This window comes from Euleptes europaea, chromosome 18 (assembly GCF_029931775.1).
Source record: "Euleptes europaea isolate rEulEur1 chromosome 18, rEulEur1.hap1, whole genome shotgun sequence".
NCBI lineage: Eukaryota > Metazoa > Chordata > Lepidosauria > Squamata > Sphaerodactylidae > Euleptes > Euleptes europaea.
This window is the reverse complement of record NC_079329.1, coordinates 897,485-910,904: the sequence shown is the minus strand read 5'-3', so window position 1 is coordinate 910,904 and position 13,420 is coordinate 897,485. Positions and strand designations below refer to the sequence as shown.

The 13,420-nt window shown below is 57.0% G+C and overlaps 1 protein-coding gene across 1 annotated transcript; it reads right to left on the bottom strand.

Annotated features, from left to right (window-relative positions):
- Positions 1-499: 499 nt before the first annotated feature.
- Positions 500-13,305, bottom strand: GIGYF1 (GRB10 interacting GYF protein 1). The gene is made up of 25 exons (XM_056863171.1): positions 13,270-13,305; positions 11,655-11,784; positions 11,210-11,305; positions 11,001-11,112; positions 10,747-10,858; positions 10,608-10,648; positions 10,273-10,473; positions 9,924-10,153; positions 9,423-9,582; positions 9,125-9,325; positions 8,699-8,835; positions 7,527-7,686; positions 6,939-7,249; positions 6,307-6,407; positions 6,028-6,135; positions 5,612-5,712; positions 4,896-4,978; positions 4,706-4,801; positions 4,218-4,340; positions 3,935-4,096; positions 2,662-2,837; positions 2,236-2,393; positions 1,815-1,978; positions 1,026-1,167; positions 500-900 (listed from the first exon to the last, which is right to left on the bottom strand). The coding sequence occupies exons 1-25, from the start codon at positions 13,302-13,304 to the stop codon at positions 848-850; spliced, it is 3,393 nt and encodes a 1,130-aa protein (XP_056719149.1). The 5' UTR covers position 13,305; the 3' UTR covers positions 500-847.
- Between the last annotated feature and the right edge of the window lie 115 nt (positions 13,306-13,420).

Here is a 13,420-nt window from a genome sequence, read left to right as displayed (position 1 = left end):
CAAAACCCGCTTCATCGTTAGTGTAGATTCTTTTTTCTTTTCTTTTTTGTAGAGCTTTTTTTTGTTGTTGTTAGACAAAACAAACATACATCCAGAGGGGCAAAAAAACCAACAACAAAATCACCAAAAAAAACATAGAAGAGAACGAGGGTAGGCATTTTTGTGCAATCTTTTTTAAAAAAAGAAAAAGTCTTATATAAAATGGCCTCTTTGTAAGAGAAAATATACTGTGCGGGGCTAGAGTCTCTGAACAGTATTTACACCCATGTAGGTATATAATTATCCAAAGGAGGGGAAAAAAAGTTCTTTTTTTAAGTGCATTTCTTCAAGTTTTTTGTCTTATAAATCTTTTTTTTAATATATCAAGCCTTTGTGAAATTGCAGTTCACATTTTAAACTTATCCCCATGTGAAAAATAAGTGTTTTCTTTTAAAGATAAACTTTTTTGTAGGTTTTCATGTTTTTTTTAAAAAAAAAGTCTTCCAGAATCTCAAAAAAAAACTTGTATTTTTTTTTCCTTTTTTGGGAATTTGTAACAAGTCACTGTAAAAAAAAAGTCTTGATAAAGTGCATGGCAGAAAAGGTTTTTGTTTGTTTGTTCATTAAGGTGCTTTGTAAGGAAAGAAGCAGTGCTAAACATCCTCCTTGTCCAGCCAACTGACCCTCGTTGCCACGGACCACTCCACCGTGCTACCTCCTCCTGCCCCTGCCCAGGGGGCTGTGGAGGGCACCAGACCATCTCTCTCCTGCAGGGCACTTTCACCCCCAACCGAAATTGGTGAAATCAAGGCAGCGGTGGCAGAGAGGAGACACAGGGAGAGGGTTCCTATTGCTGAAGGGGGTGGGGTCAGTAGTCCTCCACTGGTTCCAGTTCACTCGCGGAGCCATGAAGAGCATAGCCTGGAAGGAAAACAGGGCACGTCAGCCTGGTAACCCGCATCTACCCGCCGGGCCTGCAGGGGACCCCTTCCCACCCCCATGGCAAGGCCGAGCTCCCGGCCCCTGCTGCTCCCCCTTCCTCTAACCCAGGATGCTGGGGTCGGCGTGGAGCATCATTGGGCGCCTCTTGATCTTCACGGCTTGGCTGTTCTCGAACGAGGGTTGCTTGGGGTGGTGGTTGGACTGGAATATGGACTGCAGACTGCTGGAGCTCAGCCAGGGGGCTTCCTGTTTGGGGGGGTGAAGAGAAAGTAGAACTAGCTGCGTCACAAATGTGGGGGGGGGGACTGGCCGGCAGCAGACGCCCCTCGGCCCACAAGGCTGAAGGCTTGCCTCCAGCAGAAGTAAGGAGGAGAGCAAGGCCAAGCCCGGAATTCAGGCCTGGAGGGCCCCTCTTGCTTCTGGCAGTGACGGGAGAAAGCCCTGCTCAGCCAGAAGGGCTCAAATGCCACACAGGGAAAGGTGAAAAGCAGAGATTCTCCTGATGCCAAACTCAGGACACAAAAGTACTGCCAGAATCCCTTGCCCAGCACTGCCCCAGAACCACAAGAGACACCAGCCCCACAGGGGCTGCCTGCCTGCCACCAGAGAGCCACCTCCCAGTCACGGGCAATGCTGCTAAGAGATAGAATCATAGAGTTGGAAGGGACCACCAGGGCCATCAAGTCCAACCCCCTGCACAATGCAGGTCAGGAAAGGCTGGTCGCCCGCAGGGTACAGGAGTGGGAACGTCAACCAAGTCAGGGGAGAAAGAACAGACCAGATGGGGCAGGAGAGGAATCCGAGTCGCTGCCAAGTCAGGCCTCCTCTGACAAGAGGGAGAGGAACCACCCAGGTCACACGCAGGCTGCCCTGCTGCCCCACTCCCCACCCACCTGCTGCTGCTGGCGCTGCTGATTGGCTCTCTGCTTGGCACGGCGCTCCAGGAACTGCTTTGCGAACTCTTTGGCTTCCACGGTGTCCCCCAGGTAGGAGCGGATGCAGTCATGGACGTCGTAGGGGGACTCCACCTCCTTCAGGAACGCCACCACCGTGGGCACTGGGCCAGAAGGACAAGGCACACGCGTCAGGCCCCACACGTCCACCCTCCCCGTGACCCCCGGGGGAACAGGAGGAGGAAAAACCCACACCCTTCCACCAAAAGCCCTCAGGGAAGGCCAACACACCAAGGGTTTCACTGCCTGGTAGAACGAGGCTTCCGATACTTGGGAGCCCTCCTTATTCACCCCAAGTCCAATCAGTAAGTTCTGTTTCATCAGGCGGCCTGGCTCCCCTCCCCCCACTCCAGACCCCTACCATCAAGGCTGCTGGAGGTATTGAGGGCGTGGAGCATCTGCTCGCACCACTGCGTGAAGCCGTCCTGGGGCTTGTGGAGTCCCTGAAGCAGTTTCAAGAGCTTCTCCTCCTCGTCCGTCTTCTTCCTGCTCTGCCGACAAGAGGCACTGTACGTGTCCCTGGGCCGGGGAGAGAAGAGGGCAGTGGAGCCAAGGTGAACAAACACAGGAAGCTGCCTGCCCTTGGTCCATCATGATCAGTAATGCCTACTCAGACTGGCAGCGGCTCTCCAAGGTCTCAGGCAGACAGAGGTCTTTCCCATCAACTGCTGCCTGGCTCTTTTAACTAGAGATGCTGGGGATTGAACCTGGGACCTGCGTGTTAAAGAAGAGGCTCTTTCACTGAGCCACGGCCCTTCCCCCCCCCACCCCAGTCCACCATACTTACCCCAACGAAGGGCTGCTGCGGCTGTTCTTTAAGCCGAGGCTCCGGGCAAGGGGGCTGGAGTTCTTCATGCTCTCCTCCCAGAGGCTGATGGAGCTGCTCTTCTCGTGCCCACCCCACAGCGGGCTTGAGTCCACCCCCCACTGAGAGGGCAGGCTGTTTAGGTTGTGGCCCCCATGCTACCAAAAGAGAGAGGGGGAGAAAGTTAAGAGTTTGAAAGAGCTACCCCATCTAGTCCATGGATCCCTGACATGGTACCCAAGGGCACAACAGCACTTGCCAACACCTTTCTTGGTGCCCACCAAGTGCTTTAAGAAAGTGGGCGAGAATCAAACCGGCTTACAATCACCTTCCTTTCCCCTCCCCACAACAGACACCCTGTGAGGGGCTGAGAGAGCTGTGACTAGGCCAAGGTCACCCAGCTGGCTTCCTGTGGAGGAGTGGGGAAACCAACCCGGTTCACCAGATTAGCCTCCACTGCTCATGTGGAGGAGTGGGGAATCAAACCCGGTTCTCCAGATCAGAGTCCACCACTCCAAACCACCGCTCTTTACCACTACATCACAACCCCCTCCTCTCCCCTGCACCTGGGCTTCCCCTGTGTGTGTGGCTCCACCTCCTGTGGCTGCGCACACCACACCAGGTGCCAGAATGCCAAATGTGCCCACAGGCCCGGGAAGGGCTGGGGACCCCTGGTCTAGTCTCAGGCCCAACTGCCACATGTACAGAGTGGGAGGCTTTGGAGGAAGAACAGAGGCCAACAGCTGAACGTCCAGATTTGGCACCGCTGGTACACGAGGAAGGCTGTATTGCAGCAGTTCCTGGTGTGGCCAGCCAAGAACTGGAACAGGGAAACCAAGTTCCCTCAACCATCTCCTTCCACGCGGGGGGGGGGGGAACTTGAGGGTCAAAGGTATTTATTTAAAATGTTGGCTTTCTGCCTCTCCTCCAAAGGTTCCAGAATAAGCCTGCCTTTGCTGCAGCTGTCCAAGTGGGAAAGGGAGCCAAGCTCCTCTCAAGGGAGAGGAGGAAGTGACCGGAAGTGGGGAGGGGCAGCAGCCTCACCACATCATGGGTGTTCTGGTCAATGCCCAGGAATGCAGAAGTTCTGAGATGAGGAGCAGAGAACGATCTTGCATCTCTACCCAGGACCTCTGGACCTCTGGACCCCTCTTGTTTAAACGGGGGTATTCCTTAACAGTTGCCTCTACCCCCTACCCACCCTGATAAGGCTGGGACAGACGGGAAGTGGGGTATGGGGGGAGGGTCCACTCACAGCTCTCTGCTGGGCCCGCTGCTGCTTCTGCATGTGCCGCTCTGTCTCTTGCTGCAGCTCCAGCAGAGCCTTCATGGAGACATTCTGTTTGGCCAAACCCCCCCAGAGAGGGTGCGAATTCTGCTGCTGCAGCAATTTAAGCAACAGCTCCTGCTGACGGCACTGGAGGGGGACAGTGAGAACAGCTATGAGGCCCGGAGGCCAAGCCCTTCCCCTCCTTGGGGGGAGCGCAGCTCTCTTTCTCCCCCCCCCCCCCAACTCCCACCTCCGTGACCGGGCTTACCTCCTCCCGTAGCTCTCGGCATGCTCGGGCATCTCCTAGCTTCTGAATGTCGGCCATGCTGAAGCTATTCTGGGTGGAGGCGCTGTTCACTGATTGCTGGCCCCAGGATGAGGAAGATGGCAGCTAGGGGGCAAAGGGAGGGTCAGCACAGAGTGCACGTGCCCGCAGCGCCTGCCAACCCCTTCCCTGGCTCCCACCAAGGATTCTTAGAAAGTAGGTGGGGCCAAGTGAGGTTTTGCCCAGGGGTGTTTCTGAATGGCCACTTTGATCAGCTGGGCAAGTTTTTATAAAATGTTGCTTTGGCAGCGGCTGCCACCACAGCACAAGGATTGTCGCTGTATGACGGAAGGTCAGCAGTGGCAGCCGTTTTGTGGCCGCGCCCACCACACTATGTCAGCATTCCCAAGGCGCCCGCCAGCTGCTGGGCACCCCTTTCGCAAAGGAGCCCTTGCTATGCCCACAAAGCCTCCGCAGAAGCCCCCCCTTACCTGCTTGCGCCTGAACAGCTCCTCTTCCTCACGGCGCCGTTTGCGCTCATCCTCGTCGCGCTTAGCTCTGAGTTCAGCGCCTCTCCGCTCTTGTAGCTGGGGGTTGGAAGAGCACAGCTGGCTGGTCAAACACAGGCGGGCCGCGGCCCCTGACCTCCCCCCTCCAGCCCTCCATGGTCCCGCCACTCACTTTATGCTGCAGTTGAAGTTGTTCTAAGATTGGACCCTGAGTTGAAGAACTAATGGGAATATCCCATAAGTTGGCTTCACCACCTGCAAGCACAATGGGAGAGCATTCAGCAACTCTCAAGGGGACGAGATGCCCACAGAGAAGACCACGTCTGGGCTGTGCCAGGTACGGGGAGGAAATGCAGCACGCGAGCGTGTAAAAAAAGGGAAGAGTCCCACTCGGGCCTTGGATCAGGGCCACAGAAACAGCTCAGAGGTACGCAGCCTTGAACCATGAGGAAAGGCCAGATATAAATGTTTTAATGAACAAGTAAATCAGCTGCCTGGAAACGGCTCTCTGCCGGAAAACGCCGAAAGGAGAGGCTTGCCAGCAGAGGCCGGCCAGACATCAGGAACCCCGAGGCAGCTTCCCAAAAAGCCTCGGTGCGGCGCTTTCCAGCTGCAAGCTCTAGGGACCTGCCTCACACAACCCAAAAGCTATGTCTAGCTTTCTCAAGTCAAAAGCCTACCAGACCCCAGGATGAAGGTCTGCTTGACGGCTTTACTTGCAATTCTTACGTCTTCCCAACCAGCCTGGAGAGCAGGACACTAGTATTTCCATTTTACACAGGTCCAAGAAGTGACATGAAACCACACGGGAGTCCAGAAATGCAGCCAAGGGACTCCGCTGCCCAGCTCTCCAGAAAACCTCCGACCCTCCCCACCACACAACGTGACCTGCTTGTGATGAGGCTGAGGTATGCGTGTCCCACAGGGACCCGGTGTCTGGCACAGATATCGATCGGTTCAGAGAAGGAATCATGCCCTGCTCCCCGGACCTACAAGAGAAGGACAAGGAGACCCCGTCACTCACCTAGCCACCCACCCTGTAGCTCTCACAGGCCTGGCACCCAGCTGGTTCTCTTCAGCCCTCTGGGAGAACCCAGGCTCCTAGGTGCCCACCCCCACCCCCCAACAACCTGGGCCCAGCGAAGGATGGTTGGACAAAACTTAATTTGTCTGGGGCAAGTACAAATTGCGGCCAGGAGACCAGGCCAAAGATGCCCGCCTTCCCCCTCTGAAGCCCCCAGTAGACAGCACAGGCCAGAAAGCCTGTGGGGGGGCGGGGGGATTCCTTGTGGTTTCAGCCTCACCTCGGCTTGAGAGCCTGCAGCTGCTGCAGGAAGGTGGCCAGCTGCTGCTGCGTCAGGTCCCCCGTCGCCACCTTCTGCTGGAGGGCACACTGGGCATACTGCTGCCTGCTGGGAGAGGAAGCGGGCCAAGTTGCAGGAACCCAGCAGATGGGCCCGCGGAGATAGTGTCACTCCCCTCCCCCGCGGATTGCTCGCTTTGGGGCAGGCGCGCCAGCACAGCCGCCAGCCACCCCAGGGCCGACGCAACAGCCCGGCCTCCAGCAGCACAACCCCTCCTACCTGTTGGCCAGCTGGAGCAGCTGCTGGTGCTGGAGCTGCTGGTAGAGGGTGGCGGCCGCCAGCTCCTGCTGCTTCTTCAGGCGCTCCTGGTCCATGTTTCCCTGTGCAGGAGGGAGGAAGGAGCACACACAATCCCGATGACAAGCCCAGCACTGGGGGGGGGGGAGGAAGGGGGTGCGCGACAGAGAGCCCCGCGGAGCAGGCACCTCTGAGGGGGCCCGGACCAGGGGCCACAGAGAGCGGCAAAAAGCCCCCAAGCCACAAGGGTCCGCAGCAGAGCAACAGAGGGAAGCCCCCAGGCAGCAAGGAGTGGCGGAGCTGGGCAAGCAGGGATTCCCCCTCTCCTCCAGAAACAGGGGCCAAGAGGCAACCCCAGGCAGAGGACTCCCACTGTCAGGGCCACCATGCCATCAAAGAGGGAGGGAGGGAGGGAGGGAGGGAGGGAGGGAGGGAGGGAGGGAGGGAGGGAGAAACCCCCTTGGCATCTTGGGGAGAGAACCCCTCAAAGGCTAGAAAGAGCTTTCCCAAGGATGTGAAAGGAGGAGAGCCAGAACCTTCCTGCCGGACACGCAGCCAAGCCCCTGCCCACCCCTTCCCACCCCCCCAACAGGGCAACAGACCCAGTGGCGCACCTCACGTGTCACATCCTGCTTCAGTGCTGCTCCAAACGGGCGCTTGTGGTGTGGGCGCAGGTGGGCCAGCCCCGGCTTTGCCCGGTCTGGTGCCCGTCCCTCTGCAAACACCTTCAGCACCCCCGCGGCCCTCTCCCTTCTCACCAGTAATGGGGGCGGCGATGGGCCTGGAGCGAAAGGCACTCTTCCCCACATCTTTATGACTTCACCCAGTGGCTGGAAGCCCTCGTCACAGCCTCGCTTCACCAGCAGGGACATGGTGAAGTAGCCGGCCTGGAACCACTCAGCCATCTCTTGGGTCGTGAAGGGGCCTGGCGGGGAGAAGAGGCTGGTCACCCGGGGCGAGGGCCTCCCCAGGAACAGAGGAGCAGGCCTGTTATATTAGGTGTCATGGAACACAAGCGGGATGGTGCTGCTGCAGTTGTCTTGCTTGTGGGCTTACTAGAGGCCCCAGGTTGGCCCGTGTGAACAGACTGCTGGACTCGATGGGCCTGGGTCTGACCCAGCACGGCCTTCCTTATTTCTTATGCCTGCTCGTCCACGAGGTTCCCCCCCTCCGCCCTCCGGGGCAACTGAGGCAAAGCTTACCTTGGATCTCCCCTTGGGGATCCTTGTAGAACCACTTCATGGCGGCTTCGTGAGAGAGGGGTAGGGCCGCGGCAGTGTTGCGGTGGTCCCCGATGGCCTGTGTGAAGTGTTCCTCCTCCAGGGAGCTGTCTTGTAGGGAAGCCACCATCTTCTCTGCTTCCTAAAGGCAGCAAGAAACAGGAAGGGGAGGAAATCAGGGACGCCTCTGCTGCAGCTTGGCCAAACCGGCACCAACGGCTCACATCCCTGGATGTCTGAATCTGAACAGGGACTGACCGAGATGGAAGGCAGAAACGTGGCTTTTCACTGGCAAAGCCACAACGTTGGGATGGCCCGGTGCAGTTCAGGAGAGGCAGCTGTAAAGCTCCCTTTCTGAAAAGACCCAGAAGCAAAAACAACAATGGCCCCCAATGACTTTTTTGCAGTTTTGCCAGCATAAGAACTGGGAAATCTAGAGAGCGAAGTTCTTTCTAAGACAAGGTTTTATCCACTCAACATTTTTAGTAGGGAAACTTTATGTAATCCTCTACAGCAGCAGATATTTCTTGTATACGTCTGAAAATTTTTCCAGCCATCCTATAACATGATTGATGATAATACCGTATAATATCAAAGAAATCCATGTTTAGCTTCATATCCGGCTATGGTAGTTGTCTCCCTTAAGGTTCGTTTCTACTTAAGTAACACATTCTCTTTTGTTGGCTACAAGTATTGTTTCTTAAATTCAACTCTGTTTTTTCCCCTACCACCCAGATGGCATCAACTCAAGCGCGTGTGCCAGGGCAGCGTAACGGGGCAGCGCTTGGCAGCCCCCTCTCTCAAGTAGAGTACATATTTGCTATTTATGTTAATGGAAATTAAGTCATCTTCATTTCTAAATCCCACGAACGTGCCAAACAATGCAATTTTATATGCTAAAAAAATACACATTTATACTTCTGACACAGTAAAATAGAAAACATAGAGAAATTATTGTGACATATATTTCAATATTTCCTGAAAATCAGAAAACCTCAGCACGGCTTCAATATTCCCACAAGTTTTACGTCCCTCCCTCGCTTCCTGGTAAGCCACCAAGGAGGAGGGCAGGAGAGCGGCCTGGGGAGGCCCCCAAAGGCCCCTCCAGCCAAGGAAGGCGCTGATCCACTCAGCTCAGCCGTGCCCCCCCTCACCTGCTGCAGGTGCTTCATCCCATCCTCGTCCTCGTTGTCCCCAACTGTGAATTCAGGAGCAGCAGCAGCGGATGAGGAAAGGGCTGAGCCTGCCGCAGGGTTGATCCGAGTCGGGTGGCTCAGCATGCCCGGAGCCCCTGGTCAAAGTGGCAGAGAGAAGGGGGCAGGGTCAGTTCCACCGCACAGACCCTTCGGGGGGGGGAGGGCCAGGCAGCCACTGAAAGACCACTGAGGTGATGTGGTCACCTTGTGACAATAAGGAGGCGAGGCTGGTGGAAACATGATGAGCCACTCTCCCCGCCACTGTACCAAGGTTTCCCTCCAAGTCAGTGGATACTAAAAGCCCCCCCCCCTTCAGCCTTGACAGGACAGTGGGGGGGAGGCCGGCAAAAGGAGGAGCTGAACAACACCCCCCCAGGTACATACCATTTGCAGTTTCCACGTCTTTAATGCATCCGGCCGCCATCACCGACCCCTCTGCTTTGGAGGCAGCCCCTGGCACGGCACTCTCACATCCACCAATGGGGGCAGCATCAGCAGCCGCGGAGAAAGGGGGGCCGGAGCGCCACGGGGCCCCTGGAGGCGCTGTGGGCTTCTCGTCAGGCACCAGCTGGAGCTCCATCCGCTCTGAGGGAGGCAGAGCAGGTATCACCCAACCTCTTCTTGCCCACCAGATGTCCTCTCCCCCCTCCCTTCCAGAGACCCCCCCCCTTCAGCTTCGTACCTCTTTCTGCCCCTTCCTTGGCCATGGGGGCAACAGGGCTGTTGCCACTCTCCCCCTGCTCACCGTCCTTGGCCTCCGGCCGGTCCTCCTCCTCCTCCTCTTCTTGCAGGGGAAGGAAACTCAGCTCCTGCTCCTCCGGAATGGGCTCTTTGGGACTCTTCTGCAGAAGCAGCGAGGACGGACAGACGGACAATGTGAGCTTTGCAAGGCAAGCTAAGCACCCCCACACACACACAAGCACGTTCCTGCTCAGAAGATGCAACAGGAGGAGAAGCTCCAGACTGAGGGATTCTGACTGCCCCAGATTTCTGCCAATGAGGACAGGCAGGAGAGGCTGCACCCCTGGGGAGGAGGGGGGCAGCTCCCTGCCAAGCAGGAGGGCCATGCTAGCCTCTGCCAGGATCTCCCCGTCTGGGGGAGAAGAGGGGCTCTTAGGGATTTCCACTGTTTGTGCTGGGAGATGGCCGGTGGGTGGGACAGGAGGGAAGCCCCTCTACGCACCTTGAGGGGCATGAAGGCCCCAGAGGAGTCGAAAGTCCCCATTTCCTCCTCCTCGTCTTCCAGGCACCACTCGGGCAGGCCGTCCTTGTCCTCCTCAAAGCTGTCGCTGTTGTGCCGGTGGCGGCGGCCGCTCCGGGGCTCGTCCTCGCGATCCCGGAAGTCAAAGTCAAACTTCCGCCGGCGCCCTTCTCCACCGTGTTCTCGCCACCCGGCCGACCGAGGTGCTCCATCTGCAGAGCGGCGGGGAAGTCAGAATAGCCCTGTCTGTGCCTGGCCCTCGCGACACAGAAGCTCTGCCGCCTCCCCCCAAGGCTGGACAGGTCTGGCCACGTACGCTGGAGCACCTCACCTGGGCTGGCCGACCGCCAGCGCTCACTCTCCCGCCGGGCTCCTCCACTCTGCCGCCAGCTGCCCCCTGAGCCCACAGCAACGGCCGCAGCGCTCTCCTCTTCACCCTCATGCTCCTCCCGCAGAGTGCGCCAGTTGTCACTGTCTGAGCGGGCAAAGTCTTTACGGCCCGGGGGAGCTACCTCTTCGAATGGGGCCCGAGCTAAGAGCGAGCGTTCAGAGGGGAAGGCCCGTTAGACTGCAAGCATGTGTTTGGCTGTAGAGATGCTTCACGGAAAGCACTTTGAAAGCCCACCCCCCAGCAGCCCTGTGTCCCTCAGGATTCCTCAACTGTACCTCCTTCCCGGCGGATGGGCTTCTCGAATCTCCGTTCTCCTCTGCAAGAGAGAAGAAAAGGGGGAGGGGGATTCAGAGGAGAGAAAGGGGGCAGCAGATGCCCCCAGCGGTCCCACCGTTGCACCCTTTCCAAACTCACCGGTCATCCCAACTCTGGCTGCGGTGTATCTCCCGGCCGTTGCCACGGGCAAATGCTCCTTCTGCCTCCTCCACGCTTCTTTGGTAAAAGCCACTCTCGCCCCGGCCTCGGCCTATTGAGCGGGGGAAGCGTCACTACCCAGCAACACTAAACAGAAAGCCACTCACTGTCCCAATTGTGAGGGGGCGGGGTGGGGGTGGGGATAACAGGCGTAGGCCCCTCTGGGGGGGGGAACGTCAACCACAGCTCTGTACCTCGGCTCCGTGTGCTGCCTCTCCCACGGGAGACGCCCGCTGGGGTAGCCCCGCCCCCCTTTCCCATCAGCCTCAGCACTGCAACACTGTTCACAGAAATGGAGAAATTCCTCTGGGGAGACAGAAAAGGAGAGAAAGCCAGATAAAATGGAGAGAAGCCCCTGCGACCTGCACCTCACCCACCCCAGACAAACGCACACCAGGCCCACCTGCTCTTCCTCCGTTAATGGTACCAACGCCAGCGGTTGCAGAGGGTCATCCTGAAGGACAGCAGAGAACTCTTTATCTTGGATTTCCTCTGGGACCTGCTCAGGTGGGGCGAGAGAGGTGCTGTCAGTGGCTTGGAAACCCTCACCCCTCGTCCCCCAACAATCCCTGACCTCCCCCCTTGCAAGCGCTGCAACTGGGGTGGGTGGGGGGACAAGGTTAAAGAGGTCTCAAACAAGGAGGCAGGCAAAGTGTCCAGGGGGCTTCTCTGCCCTCCCACGGTGCCCTCAAGGTGCAATCTGGAGACCACCAACTGAGGCAAATCCCTTCCCGGCACAAGTTGCGGCCAGTGCAGAACGGGGGGGGGGTGCCTCCAGAAGCCGGGCCTGACCACCCTCTCGTGGGGCTGAGCACACCCAGATCGGCAGGCAGCCGGGCAGCACTTGCCTTGTTGTCCTTGACGTAAAGTGCTAACATCTCTTCCCGCCCATATCGGTACTCGGCTAGTTTGTACTTTGGCATGGCAGGAGAAGGCGGAGGGGAAGTGACGCTCCCACCACCCGAGAGCGCACGAAGCCTAGGGAAAGGAAGAGGGACACGCGTCAGACCACTGGGCTGGCCACGCCATCCTTGTCCCCCCCCCTCCCCCAGTCCACAGCCAAGAAGAGGAACACTTTCTTCTTCAGCAGGGGGCAGCCCCTGGCCCACGTCTCATCCCTTAGAACATCAGAAGAGCCCTGCAGGATCAGACTGATGAGACTCATGGAGCAGAGGTCCAATGGTGGCTACTAGCCATGGTGACTACAGGGAACCTCCATGTTCAGAGGGAGTCAACCTCTGAATCCCAGTGCCAGGAGGCAACAGCAGGGGAAGTCCTCGGCCTCTCTGCCCTGTTGCTGGGCCTCCAGAGGAAGTGTTTGTGCCCCCTGTGTGAGACGGGAAGCTGGACTGGATGGACCCTCACTGGCCTGATCCAGGAGGGCTCTTCTGACATTCTTAGAGGCTTATAAAATTATGCATGTGGTAAAGCAAGTGGATCGAGCTTTTTCTCCCTCTCCCATCCCTGGGAGGCACCCAATGAAGTTGATAAGCAACAGTTTCAGGGTGGACAACAAATGATTAAAATGAAGAATTCACAGCCGGAGGATGCTGCGATGGCCGCAAGCATAGGCAGCTTTAAAGGGAACTGGACAAATTCAGGGGGCCAGTCCCAGAAGGCAACATCGGGGAAGCCTCTGACATCCACACCCTGTTTGTTTAGCCCTCCAGAGCAGCTAATTGGCCACTGGGTGAAACAGGATGGACTAGATGGAACACTTATCTGACCCAGCAGGCTCTGACGTCAAGTTTCTAGACCCAGGTTTATAGAGGCCATGACCCATGAAGTCCCAGAAGCCACGGAGAGGACAGCTAGCCAATCAGAGAGAGGTATGCTCCGCAGAGCTCCTCCCAAAAGACAAGAGTCAGTTCAACAAAGGGACCACGTGTCAGGCTCCAGCAAATTCACAGTGTTTCAGCAATAGACCTTCAATCCAGGCAGAGCAGCGATTCAAATTTATTTCAGAAGTCAGTGATTTCAGTAAGAGACACGCAAGGTTGGAATACATGACAGGGGGAGTGGGGATACATTTATAGGGCTGATACAATAGGGTTACAGAAACAAAGAGACAATGTAGTCGTTTCCTGCCGGTAACGACTTAAGTAAAACTGAAACAGAAACAATCATGAGCAATCAATGGAGGAAATGGCCGAGCTTTCGGCTTTGTGCACGGGACCCGATATCAGATCGAAGATTTACACAGGCGGGTCCCAATACAATTGTAAATCTCTGGCCGGAGCTCGTGTGCAAAACAGGGGGGGGGGGAAGGAGTGCACGGAGAACTCCATCTTGTTTGCGGGGGAACCATCTTGTTTGAGGACGGAGCTGTCAGAAGCCCTATCTGACACCACGTTCATCTATTCAGGCTGCAGAAGTCCACCTCTCACCCCACTGCTGATAGGCTGGAGCCCTCAGACCAATCCGCACCTGCCCAGGGCCCAACCGAGAGACGACCATACGCACCACTCTGGACCAAAATTCAGCGTCTCGGCTGCCATCCTCCTTGGCAACGTCCTCGCTGGCGACCGTCTTCTCTTTCTTGCTTCTCTTCTGCAATGACCTTGGAGACAGAGGAAATTCAAAGCCAGCCACAGCAAGCGATCGCCAACCAAAG